This window comes from Pagrus major, chromosome 14 (assembly GCF_040436345.1).
Source record: "Pagrus major chromosome 14, Pma_NU_1.0".
NCBI lineage: Eukaryota > Metazoa > Chordata > Actinopteri > Spariformes > Sparidae > Pagrus > Pagrus major.
The window spans coordinates 21,415,036-21,436,589 of record NC_133228.1 but is presented as its reverse complement, the minus strand read 5'-3'; the positions used below and the strand labels follow the sequence as shown (position 1 = coordinate 21,436,589).

Genomic DNA, 21,554 nt, shown 5'->3' with positions numbered 1-21,554 from the left:
TCTTAAATGACAGCAAAAGATTCACCAGTTAAATGTCTGTGGCAGAAGCGCCGCCTCTCTCTGTGCACTTTAAACTCTGCTCTCCTGGGCAAATATTTGCCTTGTTCCCAAACTAGTTGAAACCCACTCAGTCAGAAGTAAGTGTCTCTGCTTTGGATGAATCAAAATGTCCGGTAACTACAGACTCCTGGTGAAGAACGCCAAACAGGTGGTTCTGATCTGCAGCAACGGAGAGAAGTACATGACCAAACATGGGATGCAAAATCTTTGTGTCATTGAAAATGGGAGCGTGGTGATAGGAAGGTAAGTGTTCAACACCACAAATTAGACTGAACATTAACAGTCACCTGAGATTACGTCATCAGGGTGACTAGCAGGCCAGAGTCTGAATTAGTGAATACATGTGACTCGTATCTTTAGTTCTGACGTATCTGCCTTTCATACCTGCATACTGAGTGTCAGCACTGTTCTGACCTTCTCATGTAAATGCACAGTGGTAACACCTACAGGCTGTGGTGATGTATTACACTGGAAGGTACATCCATTATTACAATTTTGAGGTATTTTCCATTTTATACTATGTTATACTTCCTATTCCAGTAAACCTCAGAGGGAAAGACTGCTCTTTGTACTCCACTACATTTATCTGACAACTTTAGTTTAAAGTTTCTGTACAGAATCTGTTTATTCAGACAAACAGTAGGATCAGTTCCAAATTAATGTTTACATTAAACTAAGACATTTCTAAATCCAGTGATGGGCTGATTAAAGCTGTGGGGCCTGCTGAAACCATCAGAGCTCAGTATCCAGAAGCATCCTTTGAGAGAGTGATTGATGCTACAGGAATGTGTGTCCTGCCTGGTGAGTAACAGCTGGGGTCTGTAATGGTTTTTGCCAAGTATGCGCTGATTTATCGACCTGTATTTGCTTCATAGACTGCTGTCAGCAAGTTAAGATGACATTAACTGATCTTAGGGGTTGATGCTTTTTCGCTGTTGACATCCCTACCATCAGCAGATACTTTTCCAAAAATAAGAACAAGAAATAATAAGTAATAAATAAACCCCTTCCCTGGCACAAAAAGATGAACTATATTGTGTTTTCAAAAATCATTTCACAATCAGTTTATCTCCAGTTTTTGCACATTAACTCAACAAAGGGCTGCATGCAAACTGTACTTTTGGACTGTGTTCACAATAACATACTATCAGTGATTACCATCTCAAGAACCTTCTTGTTTCAGGGTTGGTTGATGCCCACACCCATCCAGTCTGGGATGGTGACAGGGTGCATGAATTTGCAATGAAGGTAAGTATACTTTGACCCTCTCTTTCTTTACCCTACTTCTGCAGCTGCAGCTAAATGTGCAATGAAATGGTTTTTTTTTTTTTACAGCTGGCAGGTGCCACCTACATGGACGTGCACCGGGCCGGTGGAGGGATCCACTTCACGGTGCAGCACACTCGAGCAGCCAGCTCCTCTGAGCTGCTGGCCTCCCTCAGCAGCAGGTTGACGCGGATGCAGCGAGCCGGTACGACCCTGGTGGAGTGTAAGAGCGGATACGGCCTGGAGCTGCAGACTGAGCTCAAGATGCTGGAGGTGATCGAGGAGGCCAGACGCACCCTGCCCATCAACGTCTCCTCCACCTACTGTGGAGCCCACGCAGTGCCAAAGTATGCACCGTCCTCAATGTGATCTAATCTCACATCACATCCTGAATATGAATCCTTACTGTCCTTCTCTGTCCTTTGTCCAGAGGGAAGACAGTTGCAGAGGCCACAAAGGACATCCTGCAGGTTCAGCTGCCCCGTCTGAAACAACAGATGTCTGCTGGGAGTCTGAGAGTCGACAACATCGACGTGTTCTGTGAGCAGGGAGTGTTTGACCTCAGCTCCACTCGCTCCATCCTGCAGGCCGGTAAAGACATGGGCCTCAACATCAACTTCCACGGAGACGAGCTTCATCCCATGAACTCTGCTCAGGTATCACTATCTCCTGAAGCTGTCTTTACTGTTTTTTGGCCACTTGGGGGAGCGGTGGAACTAAGCTTCATCAGGACATTGAAGTGATTTTTAGTCATTAATCATAATCTTGTTAACCTGTGTGTGTCAGTTGGGTGCAGAGCTCGGAGCTTTAGCCATCAGTCACCTGGAGGAGGTCACAGACGAGGGGATCGCTGCCATGGCAACAGCAAGAACGGCTGCCGTCCTTCTGCCAACTACAGCCTACATCCTACGGTACTGTAACACCAGAGGTGGAATGTAACTAAGTACATTTACTCAAGTACAAATTTAAGGCACTTGTGCTTTACTTGAGCAGTTTGTTTTTTAGTTACTTATTTTTTGGATTTAAATTTGATAATACTTGTATAGACTATAATAATATGTCAGTCACAGTGGCCACTTAACCTTTAAAACCTAAAGTACATTCTCCTGATTATGCTTAGACATTGCCACTTAAGTAAGATTGTACATGCAGGACTTTTACTTGTAATGGAGTATTTTTACAGTGAGATATTATGTAAGTAAAGAGTCTGAATACTTCCTCCATGACTGTGCAACACATACACACACATACTCATACACCCCTCACAGCTGTGAGTTGTCTTATAATGTGTGTGTGTTCAGGCTGCCGCAGCCTCGGGCCAGAGACATGTTGGACGCCGGGGTAATTGTTGCCCTCGGCAGCGACTTCAACCCCAACGCCTACTGCTGCTCCATGGTGAGTACAACACGAGACGTGTACAGTTGACGCAGAGGAGTTTTGCATGATGGACTCACCCCTCGTCTCTGTCCTTTCCACCTCCCTCAGCCTATCGTCATGCACCTGGCCTGTGTCAACATGAGGATGTCCATGCCGGAGGCCTTGGCCGCGGCCACCATCAACGCTGCCTACGCCCTCGGGCGCTCCCACACACACGGCTCCCTGGAGGTCAACAAACATGGAGACCTGCTCATCCTCAACACCACACGGTAAATCAGGATGGGAGAATATATCTGGATCTGTAATATTATATTTTTATTATGAGATGATCATTGATAAAAGTCAGCTGCACTTATCAAGGTAAGATAGAGATGCAGTGAGTGGAAAACCATACACGTTTCAGCCACTGGTGAAAAGTAATCAGTGATGGAATGTAACCAAGTACATTTACTTGAGTACACTTCTGAAGTAATTGTACTGCAACTACATTTATTTGATAACTATAGTTACTAGTTACTTTGCAGAACACATGCTGCATCCGAGCCAAAGTAGAGCATATTTAATTTTTTTTGTCAGCAATCGGATGAAAAACAACAACAAAAACAAAACAATGATTTGCACGATCGGAAAAGTGCTGAATATCAGAACATTAGATGCGATAATCGCTCAACCCATATTATACGGTATATACGTGGGTCAGTGACAAATAAGGGTTTGCATTATGAGCAAAATTGTTTTAAAAGCTTGCATCAGGTTTGCTAAAATGTATATTTTATATTTATGTTGGTTTCATGTAATTTGAAATAGCATTTGAACTTTTTTTTGTCTCAGGGCAGAAGTCATATTTTTCTGTTTTAAGGCAACGTAGTTGGACAAAAGGGAGTCAACTGTCTCCTCTGGTCTCAGGGCAGAAGTTGTTTTGTAGGATTTTCCTCATGGCTGTTTAGTCTCATCTGGTCCCAGGGCAGAGACCATTGTTTCCCACAGTTTTGTCTGAGGGCAGGTGAATCCCTCCTGGTCTCAGGGCAGAAGTTGTCTGAGGGCAGGTGAATCCCTCCTGGTCTCGGGGCAGAAGTTGTCTGAGGGCAGGTGAATCCCTCCTGGTCTCGGGGCAGAAGTTGTCTGAGGGGCAGGTGAATCCCTCCTGGTCTCAGGGCAGAAGTTGTCTGAGGGCAGGTGAATCTCTCCTGGTCTCGGGGCAGAAGTTGTCTGAGGGCAGGTGAATCTCTCCTGGTCTCGGGGCAGAAGTTGTCTGAGGGCAGATGAATCCCTCCTGGTCTCGGGGCAGAAGTTGTCCGAGGGCAGGTGAATCCCTCCTGGTATCAGGGCAGAAGTCATATTTTTCTGTTTTAAGGCAACGTAGTTGGACAAAAGGGAGTCAACTGTCTCCTCTGGTCTCAGGGCAGAAGTTGTCTGAGGGCAGGTGAATCCCTCCTGGTCTCAGGGCAGAAGTTGTCTGAGGGCAGGTGAATCTCTCCTGGTCTCGGGGCAGAAGTTGTCTGAGGGCAGGTGAATCCCTCCTGGTCTCGGGGCAGAAGTTGTCTGAGGGCAGGTGAATCCCTCCTGGTATCAGGGCAGAAGTCATATTTTTCTGTTTTAAGGCAACGTAGTTGGACAAAAGGGAGTCAACTGTCTCTTCTGGTCTCAGGGCAAAAGTTGTTTTGTAGGATTTTCCTCATGGCTGTTTAGTCTCATCTGGTCCCAGGGCAGAGACCATTGTTTCCCACAGTTTTGTCTGAGGGCAGGTGAATCTCTCCTGGTCTCAGGGCAGAAGCTATCTGAGGGCAGGTGATCCCTCCTGGTCTCAGGGCAGAAGTCGTATTTTTCTGTTCTCAGGGCAACATAGTTGGACAAAAGGGAGTCAACTGTCTCCTCTGGTCTCAAGGCAGAAGTTGTCTGAGGGCAGGTGAATCCCTCCTGGTCTCAGGGCAGAAGTTGTCTGAGGGCAGGTGAATCTCTCCTGGTCTCAGGGCAGAAGTCATATTTTTCTGTTTTAAGGCAACGTAGTTGGACAAAAGGGAGTCAACTGTCTCTTCTGGTCTCAGGGCAGAAGTTGTTTTGTAGGATTTTCCTCATGGCTGTTTAGTCTCATCTGGTCCCAGGGCAGAGACCATTGTTTCCCACAATTTTGTCTGAGGGCAGGCGAATCCCTCCTGGTCTCAGGGCAGAAGTCATATTTTTCTGTTCTCAGGGAAACATAGTTGGACAAAAGGGAGTCAACTGTCTCCTCTGGTCTCAGGGCAGAAGTTGTCTGAGGGCAGGTGAATCTCTCCTGGTCTCAGGGCAGAAATTGTCTGAGGGCAGGTGAATCCCTCCTGGTCTCAGGGCAGAAGTTGTCTGAGGGCAGGTGAATCCCTCCTGGTCTCAGGGCAGAAGTTGTCTGAGGGCAGGTGAATCTCTCCTGGTCTCAGGGCAGAAGTTGTCTGAGGGCAGGTGAATCTCTCCTGGTCTCAGGGCAGAAGTCATATTTTTCTGTTTTAAGGCAACGTAGTTGGACAAAAGGGAGTCAACTGTCTCTTCTGGTCTCAGGGCAGAAGTTGTTTTGTAGGATTTTCCTCATGGCTGTTTAGTCTCATCTGGTCCCAGGGCAGAGACCATTGTTTCCCACAATTTTGTCTGAGGGCAGGCGAATCCCTCCTGGTCTCAGGGCAGAAGTCATATTTTTCTGTTCTCAGGGCAACGTAGTTGGACAAAAGGGAGTCAACTGTCTCTTCTGGTCTCAGGGCAGAAGTTGTTTTGTAGGATTTTCCTCATGGCTGTTTAGTCTCATCTGGTCCCAGGGCAGAGACCATTGTTTCCCACAATTTTGTCTGAGGGCAGGCGAATCCCTCCTGGTCTCAGGGCAGAAGTCATATTTTTCTGTTCTCAGGGAAACATAGTTGGACAAAAGGGAGTCAACTGTCTCCTCTGGTCTCAGGGCAGAAGTTGTCTGAGGGCAGGTGAATCTCTCCTGGTCTTTAGGGCAGAAGTTGTCTGAGGGCAGGTGAATCTCTCCTGGTCTCAGGGCAGAAGTTGTCTGGGGGCAGGTGATCCCTCCTAGTCTCAGGGCAGAAGTTGTCTGGGGGCAGGTGAATCCCTCCTGGTCTCAGGGCAGAAATTGTCTGAGGGCAGGTGAATCCCTCCTGGTCTCAGGGCAGAAATTGTCTGAGGGCAGGTGAATCCCTCCTGGTCTCAGGGCAGAAGTTGTCTGAGGGCAGGTGAATCTCTCCTGGTCTCAGGGCAGAAGTTGTCTGAGGGCAGGTGAATCTCTCCTGGTCTCAGGGCAGAAGTCATATTTTTCTGTTCTCAGGGCAACGTAGTTGGACAAAAGGGAGTCAACTGTCTCTTCTGGTCTCAGGGCAGAAGTTGTTTTGTAGGATTTTCCTCATGGCTGTTTAGTCTCATCTGGTCCCAGGGCAGAGACCATTGTTTCCCACAGTTTTGTCTGAGGGCAGGTGAATCCCTCCTGGTCTCAGGGCAGAAGCTATCTGAGGGCAGGTGATCCCTCCTGGTCTCAGGGCAGAAGTCGTATTTTTCTGTTCTCAGGGCAACATAGTTGGACAAAAGGGAGTCAACTGTCTCCTCTGGTCTCAGGGCAGAAGTTGTCTGAGGGCAGGTGAATCTCTCCTGGTCTCAGGGCAGAAGTTGTCTGAGGGCAGGTGAATCTCTCCTGGTCTCAGGGCAGAAGTCATATTTTTCTGTTCTCAGGGCAACGTAGTTGGACAAAAGGGAGTCAACTGTCTCTTCTGGTCTCAGGGCAGAAGTTGTTTTGTAGGATTTTCCTCATGGCTGTTTAGTCTCATCTGGTCCCAGGGCAGAGACCATTGTTTCCCACAATTTTGTCTGAGGGCAGGCGAATCCCTCCTGGTCTCAAGGCAGAAGTCATATTTTTCTGTTCTCAGGGAAACATAGTTGGACAAAAGGGAGTCAACTGTCTCCTCTGGTCTCAGGGCAGAAGTTGTCTGAGGGCAGGTGAATCTCTCCTGGTCTTTAGGGCAGAAGTTGTCTGAGGGCAGGTGAATCTCTCCTGGTCTCAGGGCAGAAGTTGTCTGGGGGCAGGTGAATCCCTCCTGGTCTCAGGGCAGAAGTTGTCTGGGGGCAGGTGAATCCCTCCTGGTCTCAGGGCAGAAGTCATATTTTTCTGTTTTAAGGCAACGTAGTTGGACAAAAGGGAGTCAACTGTCTCTTCTGGTCTCAGGGCAGAAGTTGTTTTGTAGGATTTTCCTCATGGCTGTTTAGTCTCATCTGGTCCCAGGGCAGAGACCATTGTTTCCCACAGTTTTGTCTGAGGGCAGGTGAATCCCTCCTGGTCTCAGGGCAGAAGTCATATTTTTCTGTTCTCAGGGAAACATAGTTGGACAAAAGGGAGTCAACTGTCTCCTCTGGTCTCAGGGCAGAAGTTGTCTGAGGGCAGGTGAATCTCTCCTGGTCTCAGGGCAGAAATTGTCTGAGGGCAGGTGAATCCCTCCTGGTCTCAGGGCAGAAATTGTCTGAGGGCAGGTGAATCCCTCCTGGTCTCAGGGCAGAAGTCCTATTTTTCTGTTCTCAGGGCAACATAGTGGGACAAAAGGGAGTCAACTGTCTCTCCTGGTCTCAGGGCAGAAGTTGTTTTGTAGGATTTTCCTCATGGCTGTTTAGTCTCATCTGGTCCCAGGGCAGAGACCATTGTTTCCCACAATTTTGTCTGAGGGCAGGTGAATCCCTCCTGGTCTCAATTCAAATTTAACAGGCATTATGATGGACACCTATGTAAGCACATGGCCTTGGTGTGAAGATTTCAAACACATTTTTAAAAATAAATACTTATTTTTACAATTATTATGAATGATAAATGTTTTCCTGGGGTCATACCATTTGACATGTGACCCTATGCACACCTGACCATACACTAAAATTGTCAAATTATGAGATTTCAAAGAGAGTTACTAACCTCGTCATGCAGCAGTTAGGCTAATCAGGGGTCCTTCTCTGTGATATAATTTCCTGTCACATGGTCTTCTTGCACAAATTAACAAAATGGCTCCTTGAATGTTGGTTACACCACCATGACACTTTAGGAAGTTGACTTGACAGACACAATTCCCCAAATTAATTATAATATTCAGAACAATGATGTTCCATTTATTTTATTCATTATTAAACAACACAAATGTAAGATTATGCCAAACTAGTTGATAGTGTGTTTTATTGAGAATTTCACCTTTTTTGAACAAGTTAAACTATTTGGAACAAAGTTTTTATGGTTACACCTCGTTGACATTTTTGCCATTATCCCCTGAATATTCTCTGAAAATTGATCAAATCCAGAAATTTTAGATGAGGTCTTCAAAAAGAGAATGTATGCAAGTAATTTGTACGTTTATTTTCCAATTTTTAACCTTTTTAAATTCAACTGAACCATAAGAACACAAAAAAAATTGCGTCACGTCACTGACCCACATACAGGTTAATATATATGTCATATTTTTATACTTGTACTTTCGATAATTGCCTTTTATACATCAAGAAAAGTTCAAAAAGAAGAGTTCATTCAAAATTGTCAATAGTATTCATCTTGTGACGACTGCATGCCCTGTGTGTTTAAATGAATTACCTGTATGTGAAACACACCCTCACCTTTACGTTTGTACTGCAGGTGGGAGCATCTGATCTACCAGCTGGGAGGACATCAGGAGTTAATCCGCTACGTCGTCATTAAAGGAAACATCGTGCATGATAATGAGAAAACCATGAATTTATAACCATAAAATAGATAATTTCTTACCGATCCAGATTAGTGTCGATTATATTAACAAATCTGACAGCTACAGCTTGTATTCAGCTGAGATTGTATGTGTATACTATGATTACAGGTCTGTCAGGTCTTTCCATAAATGTCAAAATGTTTCTATACATATATATTAACCTGCAAATCTGTAACTGACTCAATGTTTGTGCTGCTTGTTAAAATGTGACTAAAGCCAATGAATCAATTATTACAAAAAAGTATGCTTCAAGTTTATTTTATCTATTTAAGTTACGTACATTTCCCAAGTCTACTTTATGTAGTTCAGTACACTAATATCAATGCAGGCTACTAGTAATGCAGGCCTACTTTCAAGCATACTACTTAAACACTTATTGGGTCTAAACGGGCCCACTTTTAGTTTATAAAAGTATACTTCTGACTTAGAGTACACCAAAATTGACATCCCAGCTCAACAGAATATACACAGAATATAAAAAACTGAAAAGTATACTCTTTATCTGTAGTTTAAAAGAAGTATACTTTTGTTTTGTTCTTGTAACGGATCTCACAGCATCAACAACTCCTAGAAACCAATGTTTTAGATAAACGACATACCGGTTGATTAAATTCTGCCTCTTATCACTAGGATTCAGTTAAAGTCAAGCTATCAGTCGTTGAGTGACTACAGAGGCATTTCTTTATCACTTCTGAAACAGGTAAAATACTTCACAACTCAAGTGATCAGTTTATTGATTGATCTGACCTTTTGTTAAAGTTTGTAATGACCTGCTGCTCACCCTACTTTATCTATAGGCTATAATCAAAGAGCTGGTGTTTGACTGTCAGGGTGAAAACAGATATAAAGAAAGTAATGAGGTCAACGAGTCAGTTATCAGTACACCTAACATTTGTAAAGAGTGCTTTTATTGAACATGTTAGTACACAACGCTTGTTTTATCTAAATGTATCAATAGATTTTTCCACAGGCATAGCTTTAGACGACTAAAACAACCCTATTCTCCTCACTTTTCCTCCGCTCAGTCTTTGTTCTCAGTTCTGCTCGTCAGACACCAATCCTCTACACACAATACTTTACATGAAAACACACATTATAATGCGATTTTTAAAAGGTAACCATAAGAAAAACTAGTTTGAATACTATTCACAACAATAAATGGTTGTATAAATGAAGAAATGTGAGATAAAAAGGCGGTAGTGGCACACAATAACTGTCTTGTTTGTCCTTTAAACAAAAGGTGAGAGTAACAGATGTGACAGGTTGGTATTAACAACATGACGTTGTTAATCCCCCTCAGGCTTCATACTTCTTCCCTGCTCTGTGGATCTGTTGGTAAAGCGTCATCGAGAAAGCCATACCAAGGAGCTGGAAAAACAAAAACATGTTTAAAAAAAATTAAACTAATGCTACTTGAGTGTCTGAATAAGTGTCTCATAGATAGCTGCATACCTGTATGACCAGCACACACATGGCAATGGTTCCCAGAAGGTGTTTGTTGTCATCCAGCCACTCCTCCACCTTCTCATAGCAACCCTGAAAACACACACCAACATTAGTTAGGAAGGGACGAAGACAAGTTCTGCACATCAGAAGGCATCCAGTTTAAAACCCAGACTCCACGACTCTCACTTTTGTTGTTTCTGATGTCAAGTTAAACAGACAACAAACATTTTCCTTGAAGCTGAGCGTGAGGTTTTATGTTTTTCTCCTTGTTTAAAAAGGAAAAGTTGGACATTTTGGGACTTATTGGCGTTCTTGCAGAGAGTTAGATGAGAAGGTTGATACCACTCTCATGTCTGTACAGTAAGTGTTTATCTACAGCCAGCAGACAATTAGTTAAGCTTGGCATAAAGATGGGAAGCAGAGGGAAATAGCTAGCCTAGCTTTGTCTAAAGGTTTGTCATTTCCCTCTGCTTCCAGTTGTTATGCTAAGCTAAGCTAAGCTAATTGCCTGATGGCTGTAGCATCATATAAAGTATAGAAACATGAGAGTGGATTCACTCTTCTCATCAAACTCTTGGCAAGATAGCAATTAAGTGTATTTCCCAACATGCTGGCATATTCCTGGAGAGCAGGGCTGCCAAAAGTTGGGCCTGTGGGCCAAAGATAATGTCTATGCTGTTTATTTTTTGTGAAGTAGATATAGGATCCATAACTATTCATTATTTTTCTTAATCTGAGCAAGGGTTTGAAAAGGAAGTCATTCATTTAAGAGAACTTGGGATCCTTTTTGGACCAACATTCATTTCCAGATTTGGCCGTGCAAGGGAAAAAGTTTGGGCACCCTTGCTTCAGATTTACAGTAATAGTGTACGTCACAGAGTACAACTTTAACTTCTATTTTAAAGACACAATCACACACTGACCCGTGTCCAGAAGGCGTTGGAGGCGTTGCGACCACAGCCCTGGTAAAATTGCTGGCAGCAGCGGTCAGGAACCACGTTTTCATGCAGGGCAGTGTACCAGTCATTGTGACTCATCACTCCACAACAATGCCACTGGTGCACACAGACAGGAGACAGAAACAGTCATTTATTTCTAAAAATGACATAACTTGATTACAGCTGAGGTTACAGAGAGCACTGCGGGATGATATGAGGTTGGAGCTGGATGAAAAACAAAATCTCAAACAATGAAAGAAGAAGAATGGCAAGAAATATATATTGTCAGTATATTACTCTGTACTTTTCCAAGCCTAAATAAAGTTTATTTTAATGTGACATGTCTTTATGTGTGTGCATGTAGTATTACCTCTCCCTGTATGGTGTTCCATGCGTCCCTCAGGCCTGCATTGTTATCTGTGTTGTACAGCACCAGCCCTTCCTTTAGGTCCCGTCTGGCATTTTCACTCACCTGGGAACAAAGAACAGAGTAAAGAGGTGGATCATGGGATATGTAGGCACACTCACATACAGTAGGAGAAGATCATTAAATATGAATGTTCCTTTGCGTGGTTGTACCTTGTCGGTGTAGACAAAGAACAGGATGAGGAGGATAAGTTCGGCCAAGAGGATGATCAACAGAACGATGAAAAACTGAAGAAAATCGTACGAAAAAGACGAATAAACATGAGCAGAAACATGAAAGATACACTGATGTTGCATTTATGTCAATGAAAAACATTGTTAATATGAGCTCCCTACTTAAAAATATGCTTTATTTCACCCTTAGGATGTGAATGATGAAAAATTAACCTGGTTGTGGTCCTGACTTTTTCCATATTATGAGCACAATAATACCATGTAATGACAAATATAAATGAACTTTTTAACTTCACTATCAAGTTTCTCCAACATATAAAATTCCGACACAACCTGAACACAGCACTAAGAAGTACACTGACTAAAACTGATATTTAAAAGCGACAAGTAGTGATGCATGATGGGTATTGTAGTACACTCACACTCAACAGCAGGCACTTGTTCTCCTTGATGGCACCCAGGCAACCCAGGAACCCCGTCACCATGACGACCGTGCCGAGGGTGATGATGAGGTTGGCGGCGGAGAGCGACGGGAAGGACGGCGACAGGGTGGCGAAGCTGCCCTGAGACACCGACAGCCACACGCCGACACCCAACAATCCACACCCGCCCAGCTGAAAACACACACAGGAAACTCAAACACTTCCTGCTGATTTGTTGATTATTGTTTTGCTGATTTCACCACCGATTTATGTCAACATCTAAAGAACTTTGTGTGTGTGGAAAATTACCCAGAAGAGCAGGTTGAAGAGGAACAGCATGTATTTGACGCAGCAGATGCAACCACGAGCCATGATTGAATCGACGGGCACTGAAAGAAATAAATTAAAACAACAAGTTTAATAAAACGTGTAAATTAACGATGCATTTAAATCAGAGCTGATGATTCTCTGAGTCAACTGAAGCATTGTGCAGGGATAAAACTGTGAATAAACACAAACTTTTAGGTAGAATATGAACTTGAATCATGTCATACATCATAACTGGTTGGGATTTTGCAGCATATTCCATCTATTGTTGGTAGTTAGTTCACCAACCTCTTTGTTTCCTGTTACGTCACACTAAGTGTAAACATTTAATTCTCCATGGAGAGTCGTGCTGAAATCACATCACAACAAGGAGGAGACGAACTCACCACTTCAGGAGGAGACGCAGGAGAACGGAGAAGGTCTAGTGGAGAACCTGTGACACAGAAGTGTACAGAAACTTTCAAACTTCACTGCATATTATATACAAGCTATGACTGAACGTGATGCTTCATAGTAATACATTTGCATGTACCATGTTCTTTTTCTATTTTTTTTGTAGCTACTCTCCTTACAATTTAATTTTGCTTCTTGATTCTGACAATGAAGTTGGTTAGCACTGAAGTAGGGCTGCAACTAACAGTAATACTTATCAGCGGATTATTTTCTTGGTTAATTGATTAGTTGTTTAGTCAGTGAAGAGGTAAAAATGGCCATCATTGTTGTCCAGAGCCCAAGATAATGTTGATCGTGTTTCAACAAACAACAAACATTTGTTTTTTAATTATGATCTCTCAAATGTGGTTATCGAACACTTGACAAAGATATGTAACAGGTAGGATTTTTTACAGGTTTACTCTCTTCGTTTAATGACTGAATAAACAAACTGACCTTAAAGAACAACACAATTTCATACTGTTTTACTTTGTTTACATGTGGCGGACCCTGCCACCTTTCCAGCTTCAAACAGTGTTTTCCTCTGAGAACAGCTTGTTTATTCAGTTATGGAAATAATAAATATTTCTGAGTTTGTATTATTACCTCATTAATATTGTAAATATTAAAATTCTGAGTTTGAATTCTCCAAAACTACATAGTGGCCCTTTAAAGTATAGCTAACTTGTTTTTCTATTGTTGTTGTTGTGTCATAAACAGTTTCATGTGGTTACAGTTAATGTTTTTTCATTTAAAACCTATGAACCATCTCAATGGATTTATTTGTTATTAATGTCCCATAAACTCAATTTAAAATTGTATTTTTATTGTATAAAATGCATTATGTAGTTTTGCGGAAGAAATTTGAATCAGGAGAAAGATCTTTGTTGACTGAATAAATAGAATAAACAAACTGACCTTAAAAGGACAATACGTTTTCATACTGTTTTACTTTGTTTATATGTGGCGGACCCTGCCACCTCTCTAGCTTCAAACAGTCTTTTCCTCTGAACACAGCTAATTTATTCAGTCATGGAAATACTAAACAAACAAACAAACCTCATTATTATTGTAAATATTACAATTCCTGGATTTCTTCTCCAAAAACTACAGAGGGGCCCTTTAAAGTAAAGCTAACTGTTGTTTGATGTTTAGCTGCTAGCTTAACTTCTTTCATGACCGTTGACTCATAAAGCCAACAGTTAAACTGTTTCATGTGTCCAGAACAGGACTACATCACAGTTTATGTTTTTTATTTAAAACCTATAAACCTTCTTAATGGATTTATTTGTTGTTTTTGTCGCATAAACAACATTTAAATCTGTATTTTTATCGATAATCTTACACACGGCGGATTGTCTCTCCCGTCTCCACGTGACGTCACTGGACCAAACTTCAGTTTTGCGGTTTTTTTACGACAAAAAAACGGACAAAAGAGGCGCAAAAGACGCTAATTTTGTACTTTAGCGACAACAAAACGTACCGATGTTCCCCACGGGGAAGGAAAATCACAAGGCTGCGGGTCGGGCCGTGATTGTTTTCATGTCCTCGGAAATGAGACGGGAACAAAAAAGAACCCAACAGGGAACGTTTCCTACCGTTGGCTACGAACTGGAGCTCATGTTCCCGCGGACGTCTCGAGACCTTCGCATACCGACTCCCGCCGCTTCGCCTCACCGCAGCGCTCGGTACCAGAACTAGTCCGGACGGCTGTGAACTGGAAAGTCGGCTCTGAAGTTTCGTCGATGGCTGGAGAGAGAAGAGGAGGAGGAGGAGGAGGAGGAGGAGGAGGAGGAGGATTCTCCAGAGAGGGCGGAGCACAGCGGAGGAAGGACCCGGAGTGGAGGCGTCACGGTCCGGGCTGGAGAGACAGGGACCGTCCGGGCAAAGACCCCGCGGTGCTGTGTTGGACAAAGTGCTCCGGTCATTCCTCAGTAAAAGTAAAGATATCATGTTAAAATACTACTTTGGTAAAAGTCAAAGTCGCCCATACGAATAGTACTTGAGTACTTGAGTAAAAGTATCTGATATTAAATGTATTTCAGGTTCAAAAGTATCTTTCTGGTATCCATAGTACAAGTAAATTATAGATATATTTACATGTTCATATACCCAGCAAACAGGTAACCCTCAGGGAACGTTCCCTAAAGGTTCTTCTTTTTGTAACCTTTTAAGAACCCTCTAGGAACTTTCTTTAAAGGGTTTTGTGTTTCTTACAAAAACATGTAGAGAACCGTCAGAGAACGTTCCCTAAAGGTTCTCTAAAGGTATTTTGTGTAACCCTCAGAGAACCATCAGAGAATGTTCCCTAAAGGTTCTCTAAAGGTATTTTGTGTAACCCTCAGAGAACCCTCAGAGAACGTTCCCTAAAGGTTCTCTAAAGGTATTTTGTGTAACCCTCAGAGAACCATCAGAGATGTTCCCTAAAGGTTCTCTAAAGTTATTTTGTGTAACCCTCAGAGAACCATCAGAGAACGTTCTCTGGACCCCCACAGTGAACGTTTCTTGACGGTAAGTTTTCGTAACGTTGGCGGAAAGGTAGAAAGACGACGTCTGCGTCTTAATATCTTTCCGCAAACGTTCAGGGAACAGTACAGTGTTCTGCGAACTTTCCAAAATTAAAGTCAGGGAGAGAGTTCGCTGTGGGGGTCCATGGAACGTTCCCTAAAGGTTCTCTGAAGGCTACATAAACATCCTTAAAGACCCTTTAGGGAACGTTCTCTGACGGTTCTCTAAATGTTTTTGTAGAAAAAACTCTAAAGAAGGTTTCCAGAGGGTTCTTTAAAGGTTACAAAAAGAACAATCTTAGGGGTAGGGGAACGTTTTCTTGGTATATACTGTATCTTATGGGTCATCTTATTATCAGATCTGATATTCAGCTTATTTAGCAGTAGCAGTACTGTTCCCATGGAACCTATTACAGAGACCCGTCCTAGGACCCAGGTTCTGGGGGGTCCAATAGTCCATGGCTTACTCGTTCAGATCCTTTACTTGAGGAAAAAATACTTATTCTACAGTGTCAAAATACTCCTGTACTCATGATTGTCCAGCATTTAAACTTCGGCCTACATGCTACAAGGAACTTTTAGCCTAATGAAAGTCTCAGTTTAACAGAGTGCTGTAGTGATGCCTCCTAAAACCTGGAAATCAGTGAGCATCTTTGTACATCCGATTCACTTGTCCCCCCGAACACGTAGACTCATCTACTCACTGGATACGACAATAGCTGTAGTGTGCTAAAGTTTCGTTTATTGAAATACAGTGTACTATCACGAGGCCGATAAAACTCATTATTACCTCAGCTGAGCTCCTCTTTTAGGATAAGCCAACGGCAGGAGGAAACATTTTACTAAGTAACTGACATCAACTTATTACAAACAAAAACCACCGTGTCCTCCTCTCTTATCTTTCAGTGGAACAATGACTGACCATCTTTGTGCTTCGATACTACGTTGTATATGCCTGAAAATGCACATGCATTTGTCTGTGTGTGCGCATACTGTTACTCATCAAAACTTACTCCACCGATAGAGAACAATACCTGACATATTATGTGGAATTAGAAGTAGGTACAATGTCTCACAGTACATCAGCAATACACATATAATACAAAGAATAATCTGTGTTTCTTTTAAATGACACACAAAGACGCTTGTGTGTACCCAAGTCTACAATTACACTAAGATAGTGAGCTTTAAATTCTCATTTGGATACAACAATAGCTGTACTGTGCCAAAGTTTAGTTTATTAAAATACAGTGTGCTGTCATGAGGCCGATAAAACTCAGGGTGCGTGAATTTATGAACTATTATTACCCCACCTGAGCTCCTCGTTTTGGATAAGCCAACGGCAGGAGGAAATATTTTACTAACTAACTGACATTAAGTTATCGCAAACACTGTGTTTGATCTTTGGCCGACAGTTGGGCAGTAAAACATGAAAATACTCTGATCACTGAAGACAGAAAACACAGTGGAGCTTGACTTCTCAACTGTCGATACAGAGCTCCTTCTTTGGGCACAGAGAGTGCACACACACACACACACACACACACACACACACACACACACACACACACACACACACACACACACACACGTGCAGTTATGATGTTAATTATGTAATCAACTAGTTAATTTAAATTTGAACTCAGTTAAAATATGAGTTTTTAACATTTTATCCCACTACAACTCTGAGAGTGTCTCACTATTGTTTATTATCATATCATATCACTCTTTGGGAAAACTTAATTATGAACTTCCTGCTTCATATCAAATAAATAGTCCTCTCAACTCAAATTAAGTCAAATAATAAAATTGTAAAAATACTATAAACCCTCAACAAAAAGGCAAAAATTAGCTATAATATATTGTCAACCCCCTCACAGTATTTGAACACTGTAGACACCCAAAGATTGATTTCTTGAATCTTCTTGAAGATTTAAAAAAAAAAAAAAAATCCAATTTTTGTTTTGTGTTATTTATCCAAATGTGACAGCTTGTCCATCCAGTCAAGCTGTGTTTATTAACCCACAGACTTTGTGTTCACTTTCTACCAAAAAACTTAATTTTCCCTCTCATCTCTTTATTTTTATAAAGCAGATTCACAAAGGCCCATAAGTGTGAATTTATAGCTAAGTTGGAAACATTTTCAAATCATTAGTGCCATTGTAGGCTGCTCTACATGCCAGAAAACAGACAGGTGTCCCAGCACATGCAGCTGGTGTGTTTTTTGCCCCTGCCCTTCTTTCAGCCTGAGTCTGGAAAGTTTTGTGAAACGAAGCAGTTTGACTTTGGAGGATGACCCTAACAAGGTTCTGTTGATGTTTCTGGCACGAAACCGTAGAAGTTTTGAAAATGCTGTTTGTGTGAGCAACATTTTATAAACTTAAACAATATCTTTGTACTTGAATACACCATGATGTTGGGCTTCATGCTTCTTTAATCTGTCTGCTGCATAAAATGCAGCTAAGGTGACAAGCTTTTCTTCTCTTTTTTTATTGTTTTATTTTTCCAGACAGGAACACTCGATAAGTGATCAGAAATTTGCATGAGAGCAGACCTCTGCAGCCAATGGGGTTGTATTGATAAACCTTTGTGAGGTGATTGGTGGCTCGAATGCCAACAGGACAGTGTGAACATGTTTAAAAAGGCGCCCCTGTTGCACCAGGACAGTAGTCATCGAGAAAGATGGGTGGCATGACGGGAAGTCTTCTCCTTCTGCTGTGGGCCGGTGAGTTAACGATACTTCTGCTACTTTAACCCTTCGAAATGCCTTTAGATGGTACTATGTGTGTTTATTAAATGTGGTAGTTTGATGTTGAGTGAATCCTTCAGACATGCTGACCCTGATAGAGGCAGAACTAATGTTTGACAGTGACAGACACTTCGGGCACATTGGCCGTCTTCTATTTTACTAATTTCCTCATCAGTTTGTTTTCTAGAGAAGCCATTAAAGGTTTAAGTTTGTGGTATGATGCAGCTCTTAGTGACAAGCAGTTGTTCCAGGGGTTGAGACAACAGATAGTTGATGGCATTTAGGGTGGAGATGTCAGGGCCTTTAGGCAAAAACTCAAGGTCTGGTAGTTAAGTCTGTTGCCACAAATACTGTCACTATTTACAATGTATTATTTGCTCTTTTTTCAAAGGCAGAGGCGCATGAGAACATGAAACTAGGTACCTCTCATATTAGTAAATTACTAGGAGCCCCACAATGTCTAAGCAGCGTATGGAAACGCAATAAAGAGAAATATGTAATACCAAGTGTAAAATAAAGTAAAAATAAAAAATGTACCAGGCTTCCATAAGGACCAACTTCTGTTGTTTTCTACACCGACCACTGTTCTAACTCAAAGTCAACTCCACTTTTTCTTTCAGGTGTCTCGGTGAGCACCATGGTGGATCTGCAGAAGAGAATCATTAATGGTCACGACTGTAATGACAATGAGCGTCAGTACCATGTGAAATTGAAGATAGCTGATATATACCGCTGTGGTGGCTCTCTGATCAGTGACCAGTGGATTCTGACTGCAGCTCACTGCTGGAAGCCGGGACAGTGAGAAATCTTTATTTAAAAACAATTAACAATATATTTCTCGCTCATAAATTCAATCTGAAAGTCCTAATGCACTCATAAATAATTATCTGAAAATTATAGCATTCACACACAAAAAAGATAGCATTGCTTAAAGTATGTTCATGTTCAGAACTGACATGTAATATTACAATATTATGTATTTTCAGTGATGTTCCTCTCTGACCTCTTCTTACTTGTAGGAAAATGGAGGCAGTTTTACGTGTGCATCCAGGTGCTAACGAAATCCCTGAGACAATCAACTTGAATAACATTCATCAGCACGGTACCGCTGACATCATGCTGCTGAAGCTGACTACAGCTAAATCTGGTTTTAATCATATAAATCTTCCTGACTGTGTTCAGCATCCTACTCCCAAAAAGTGAGTTGTGATCTTTCCCTGAAAGCTCAAATCTTGAGGAACTCAAAATGAAAAATTAACCTTTGCTTTTTCTTCTTTTTATTGTGTTTCAGAGGTGCTACAGTTAAAATTGCAGGACATGGAGCCACCACCGCAGCTACTGATGGAACAAGAAGTGAGTTTACAGTTATTTATGTTTATCAGTCGTTCACATGCAAGGATAAGATGAAGTTCAGCACTTTGTGAACACATGATTGTTTGAAGGATATTACAACATGGGCTCAGGAACATTTAGTTGAACTTTTGGTAAATAATTGCATTCTGTTTTTATTTAGGTTTTACATCCTAACTTTTTTCTATTATTAATGTGTATACAACATAAAATGTAAATCTTTCAGTACACTTTCTTTTCAAACTTAACTCAACACAATTCAAGATTTTTGGAAAGCCAGCTGAGACATTTTTAATAATAAAGAAGTAAACAAGTAAGTATAAATAATGAGACTCCAATAGTAAGTTACAGCATTGTTTTGTTCTTTTGTTGGTGAAATGTGTACAAGTTTATTAGATAATGTAGTAAAAAACATCTTTATATTCTCATCTAGTAAATGATGAAGTAGACCATCTCAAATGTGCAGACATCGAGGTTGACGACTGTCCATTTCCCGATGTCCCTGAGCTGAAAGCAATGCAACTGTTCTGTGGAAAAACTGGTTCAGCGGATATGTGTAATGTGAGTAGGAATGGCTATGACTTTAGATCTCTACAATCACTACAAGTTTTAACACTTTAATGTACAGTTAATAAGTATATTAAACAATATGCAAAAGTCTGTGACAAACAATATAAATATCTTTTTTTTTACAGGGTGACTCTGGTGGAGGAGTCGTGAACGTGGCCGGTGACAGGATTTATGGTGTCCTGTCTCATATGGGTGACAAGGCCTGTACTAAACCAGTTGCAATGACGGAGGTCTGTGGATGCAAGAAATGGATCGATGATACTATGAAACTTTAATGACAATGTAAAGGCATTTTTTGGATGTGGTTAATTGTAAAATATCCGGTCATTTAACAGAAATTTCATACTGTTGAGTTACTTTAAATTTGCAGTTGATACATTTACAATTGATTAGTTTATATTAAATGTCCAACTATCAAATCAACTTTTTCAAATCAACTTTTATTTATATAGCCCAAAATCACATCACAATTGTCTCGGTGGGCTTTACAATCTGTACAGTGAACGACATCCTCTGTCCTTAGACCCTCGATTCGAGTGAGGAAAAACTTGCCATATTGAGAAAAAAAAAACCCTTTTAACAGGGCTTATCGAGAGAGAGGGTTGAATCAAATGTAACACCGAGATTCTTGACAGTTGAACTTTGAGAACTTGAAAGTTGCTGGGACACAACTCTATCCAAGACTTTAGAGAAGAAAGTTATGATAAGACAATCATTAGTCATGTCTGAGTCACAGAAGTTAATTTAGACTCTCGCTGTCGTTATGTTAAAAAGAAAACCAGATTTCTACAATCGTATATTTTCCTGTACATAAATCTGCTCTTTCTTTTAACCACACTGATAACAATGCTAAACAATATGACGATTATGTCATAGGGTAATAATGATGTCAAATAAAGATGACTTGCAACCATTATCTAGATGATTATTGTCTCTATGCAGTAACACATCCGCACAGAAGACCTTGTCGGTCAGACAAATACATTTTTGATGCCGTTTGAATTGTGCCATGAATCATACATACATTTGTCAATTTAAAAGATAATTTTCCAAGTCAATAAAGTCGCTGTTTGTCATAAAGATAGTAACACATCATCTAGTTTTGTGTTAAACCGCTCGGTGAACTACATCGTCTCACTCAACACACATCACCAACACCAACATGGCCGCCAACTCGGTACAGAAAAGGTACTGAAAAAGATGAAAATCACAATAAATCTGCTCATATTGACAACTGCAGTCATGTGACCTGTGAGCCCTACCATCAGCTCACAGACAGAGCAGAGCAGAGACAGCAATGTAACCTGGTTGCTATTTTTTTTTTTTTTTGATAAGTCCCGATCATGTGCTGTTATCAGCTGGGGGCTACACGCCACTGCCCAAAGGTTGACATCCAAAAAGACACAGCAAAATGCTAAGAAAATAAGTGAATACAGGCAGGGGGCAGATGTAGACACTGCCACACATTTCTATTAGGGCCTTAATTGATAATTGAGAGGCATCATTTTCCATCAATAAATTGTTTTTTAAGGAAATTGCTGCACATTATGTCTTTAGGAGAGTCCTGAGTTGAGAAAGGAAATAAAAAGTAGAGTGTATGTTGTATTTCATGTCTCTACTTGACCCATTACTACATCAACTCCTCACATCTACCTGTATCTGAAATTAATTGACAGATGCTAGCGGACAATCTTGTTTTACCCAGTACGATATGCACTGTTTTGGAGTTAGTTTAAATTATATTATATATGATAATATAATTGACTGATTGTTTGGTGTCTAAAACT

The 21,554-nt window shown here is 41.3% G+C and overlaps 3 protein-coding genes across 3 annotated transcripts; 2 read left to right on the top strand and 1 right to left on the bottom strand.

Moving 5' to 3' along the window:
• Positions 1-100: 100 nt before the first annotated feature.
• On the top strand, positions 101-11,147 carry amdhd1 (amidohydrolase domain containing 1). Its single transcript, XM_073480809.1, has 9 exons — positions 101-303; positions 755-861; positions 1,244-1,308; positions 1,396-1,673; positions 1,757-1,982; positions 2,113-2,237; positions 2,628-2,721; positions 2,812-2,972; positions 8,318-11,147. Exons 1-9 carry the CDS (start codon positions 167-169, stop codon positions 8,421-8,423), a joined length of 1,299 nt encoding a protein of 432 aa, XP_073336910.1. The 5' UTR covers positions 101-166; the 3' UTR covers positions 8,424-11,147.
• Positions 9,313-14,365, bottom strand: LOC141008444 (tetraspanin-9). The gene is made up of 9 exons (XM_073480812.1): positions 14,190-14,365; positions 12,546-12,592; positions 12,142-12,221; positions 11,833-12,024; positions 11,390-11,464; positions 11,181-11,282; positions 10,796-10,927; positions 9,879-9,962; positions 9,313-9,794 (listed from the first exon to the last, which is right to left on the bottom strand). Exons 3-9 carry the CDS (start codon positions 12,202-12,204, stop codon positions 9,723-9,725), a joined length of 720 nt encoding a protein of 239 aa, XP_073336913.1. The 5' UTR covers positions 12,205-12,221; positions 12,546-12,592; positions 14,190-14,365; the 3' UTR covers positions 9,313-9,722.
• Positions 14,366-14,494: 129 nt separating this feature from the next.
• LOC141008443 (putative trypsin-6) lies at positions 14,495-20,190 on the top strand. Its single transcript, XM_073480811.1, has 7 exons — positions 14,495-14,531; positions 17,761-17,823; positions 18,468-18,645; positions 18,867-19,046; positions 19,139-19,200; positions 19,631-19,758; positions 19,893-20,190. Exons 2-7 carry the CDS (start codon positions 17,781-17,783, stop codon positions 20,040-20,042), a joined length of 741 nt encoding a protein of 246 aa, XP_073336912.1. The 5' UTR covers positions 14,495-14,531; positions 17,761-17,780; the 3' UTR covers positions 20,043-20,190.
• The last annotated feature ends 1,364 nt before the right edge of the window (positions 20,191-21,554 follow it).

Coding starts and splice junctions, on each gene's coding strand:
- amdhd1 (XM_073480809.1), top strand. CDS start 167: ATGTCCGGTAACTACAGACTCCTGGTGAAGAACGCCAAACAGGTGGTT. Junction 1,983..2,112: donor ATCCCATGAACTCTGCTCAG/GTATCACTATCT, acceptor TGTGTGTGTCAG/TTGGGTGCAGAGCTCGGAGC. Junction 2,973..8,317: donor CTCATCCTCAACACCACACG/GTAAATCAGGAT, acceptor TTTGTACTGCAG/GTGGGAGCATCTGATCTACC.
- LOC141008444 (XM_073480812.1), bottom strand. CDS start 12,204: ATGGCTCGTGGTTGCATCTGCTGCGTCAAATACATGCTGTTCCTCTTC. Junction 10,928..11,180: donor GGAACACCATACAGGGAGAG/GTAATACTACAT, acceptor TGTGTGCACCAG/TGGCATTGTTGTGGAGTGAT. Junction 9,795..9,878: donor TGTGTGTGCTGGTCATACAG/GTATGCAGCTAT, acceptor TTGTTTTTCCAG/CTCCTTGGTATGGCTTTCTC.
- LOC141008443 (XM_073480811.1), top strand. CDS start 17,781: ATGGGTGGCATGACGGGAAGTCTTCTCCTTCTGCTGTGGGCCG. Junction 17,824..18,467: donor TCTCCTTCTGCTGTGGGCCG/GTGAGTTAACGA, acceptor TTTTTCTTTCAG/GTGTCTCGGTGAGCACCATG. Junction 19,201..19,630: donor AGCTACTGATGGAACAAGAA/GTGAGTTTACAG, acceptor ATTCTCATCTAG/TAAATGATGAAGTAGACCAT.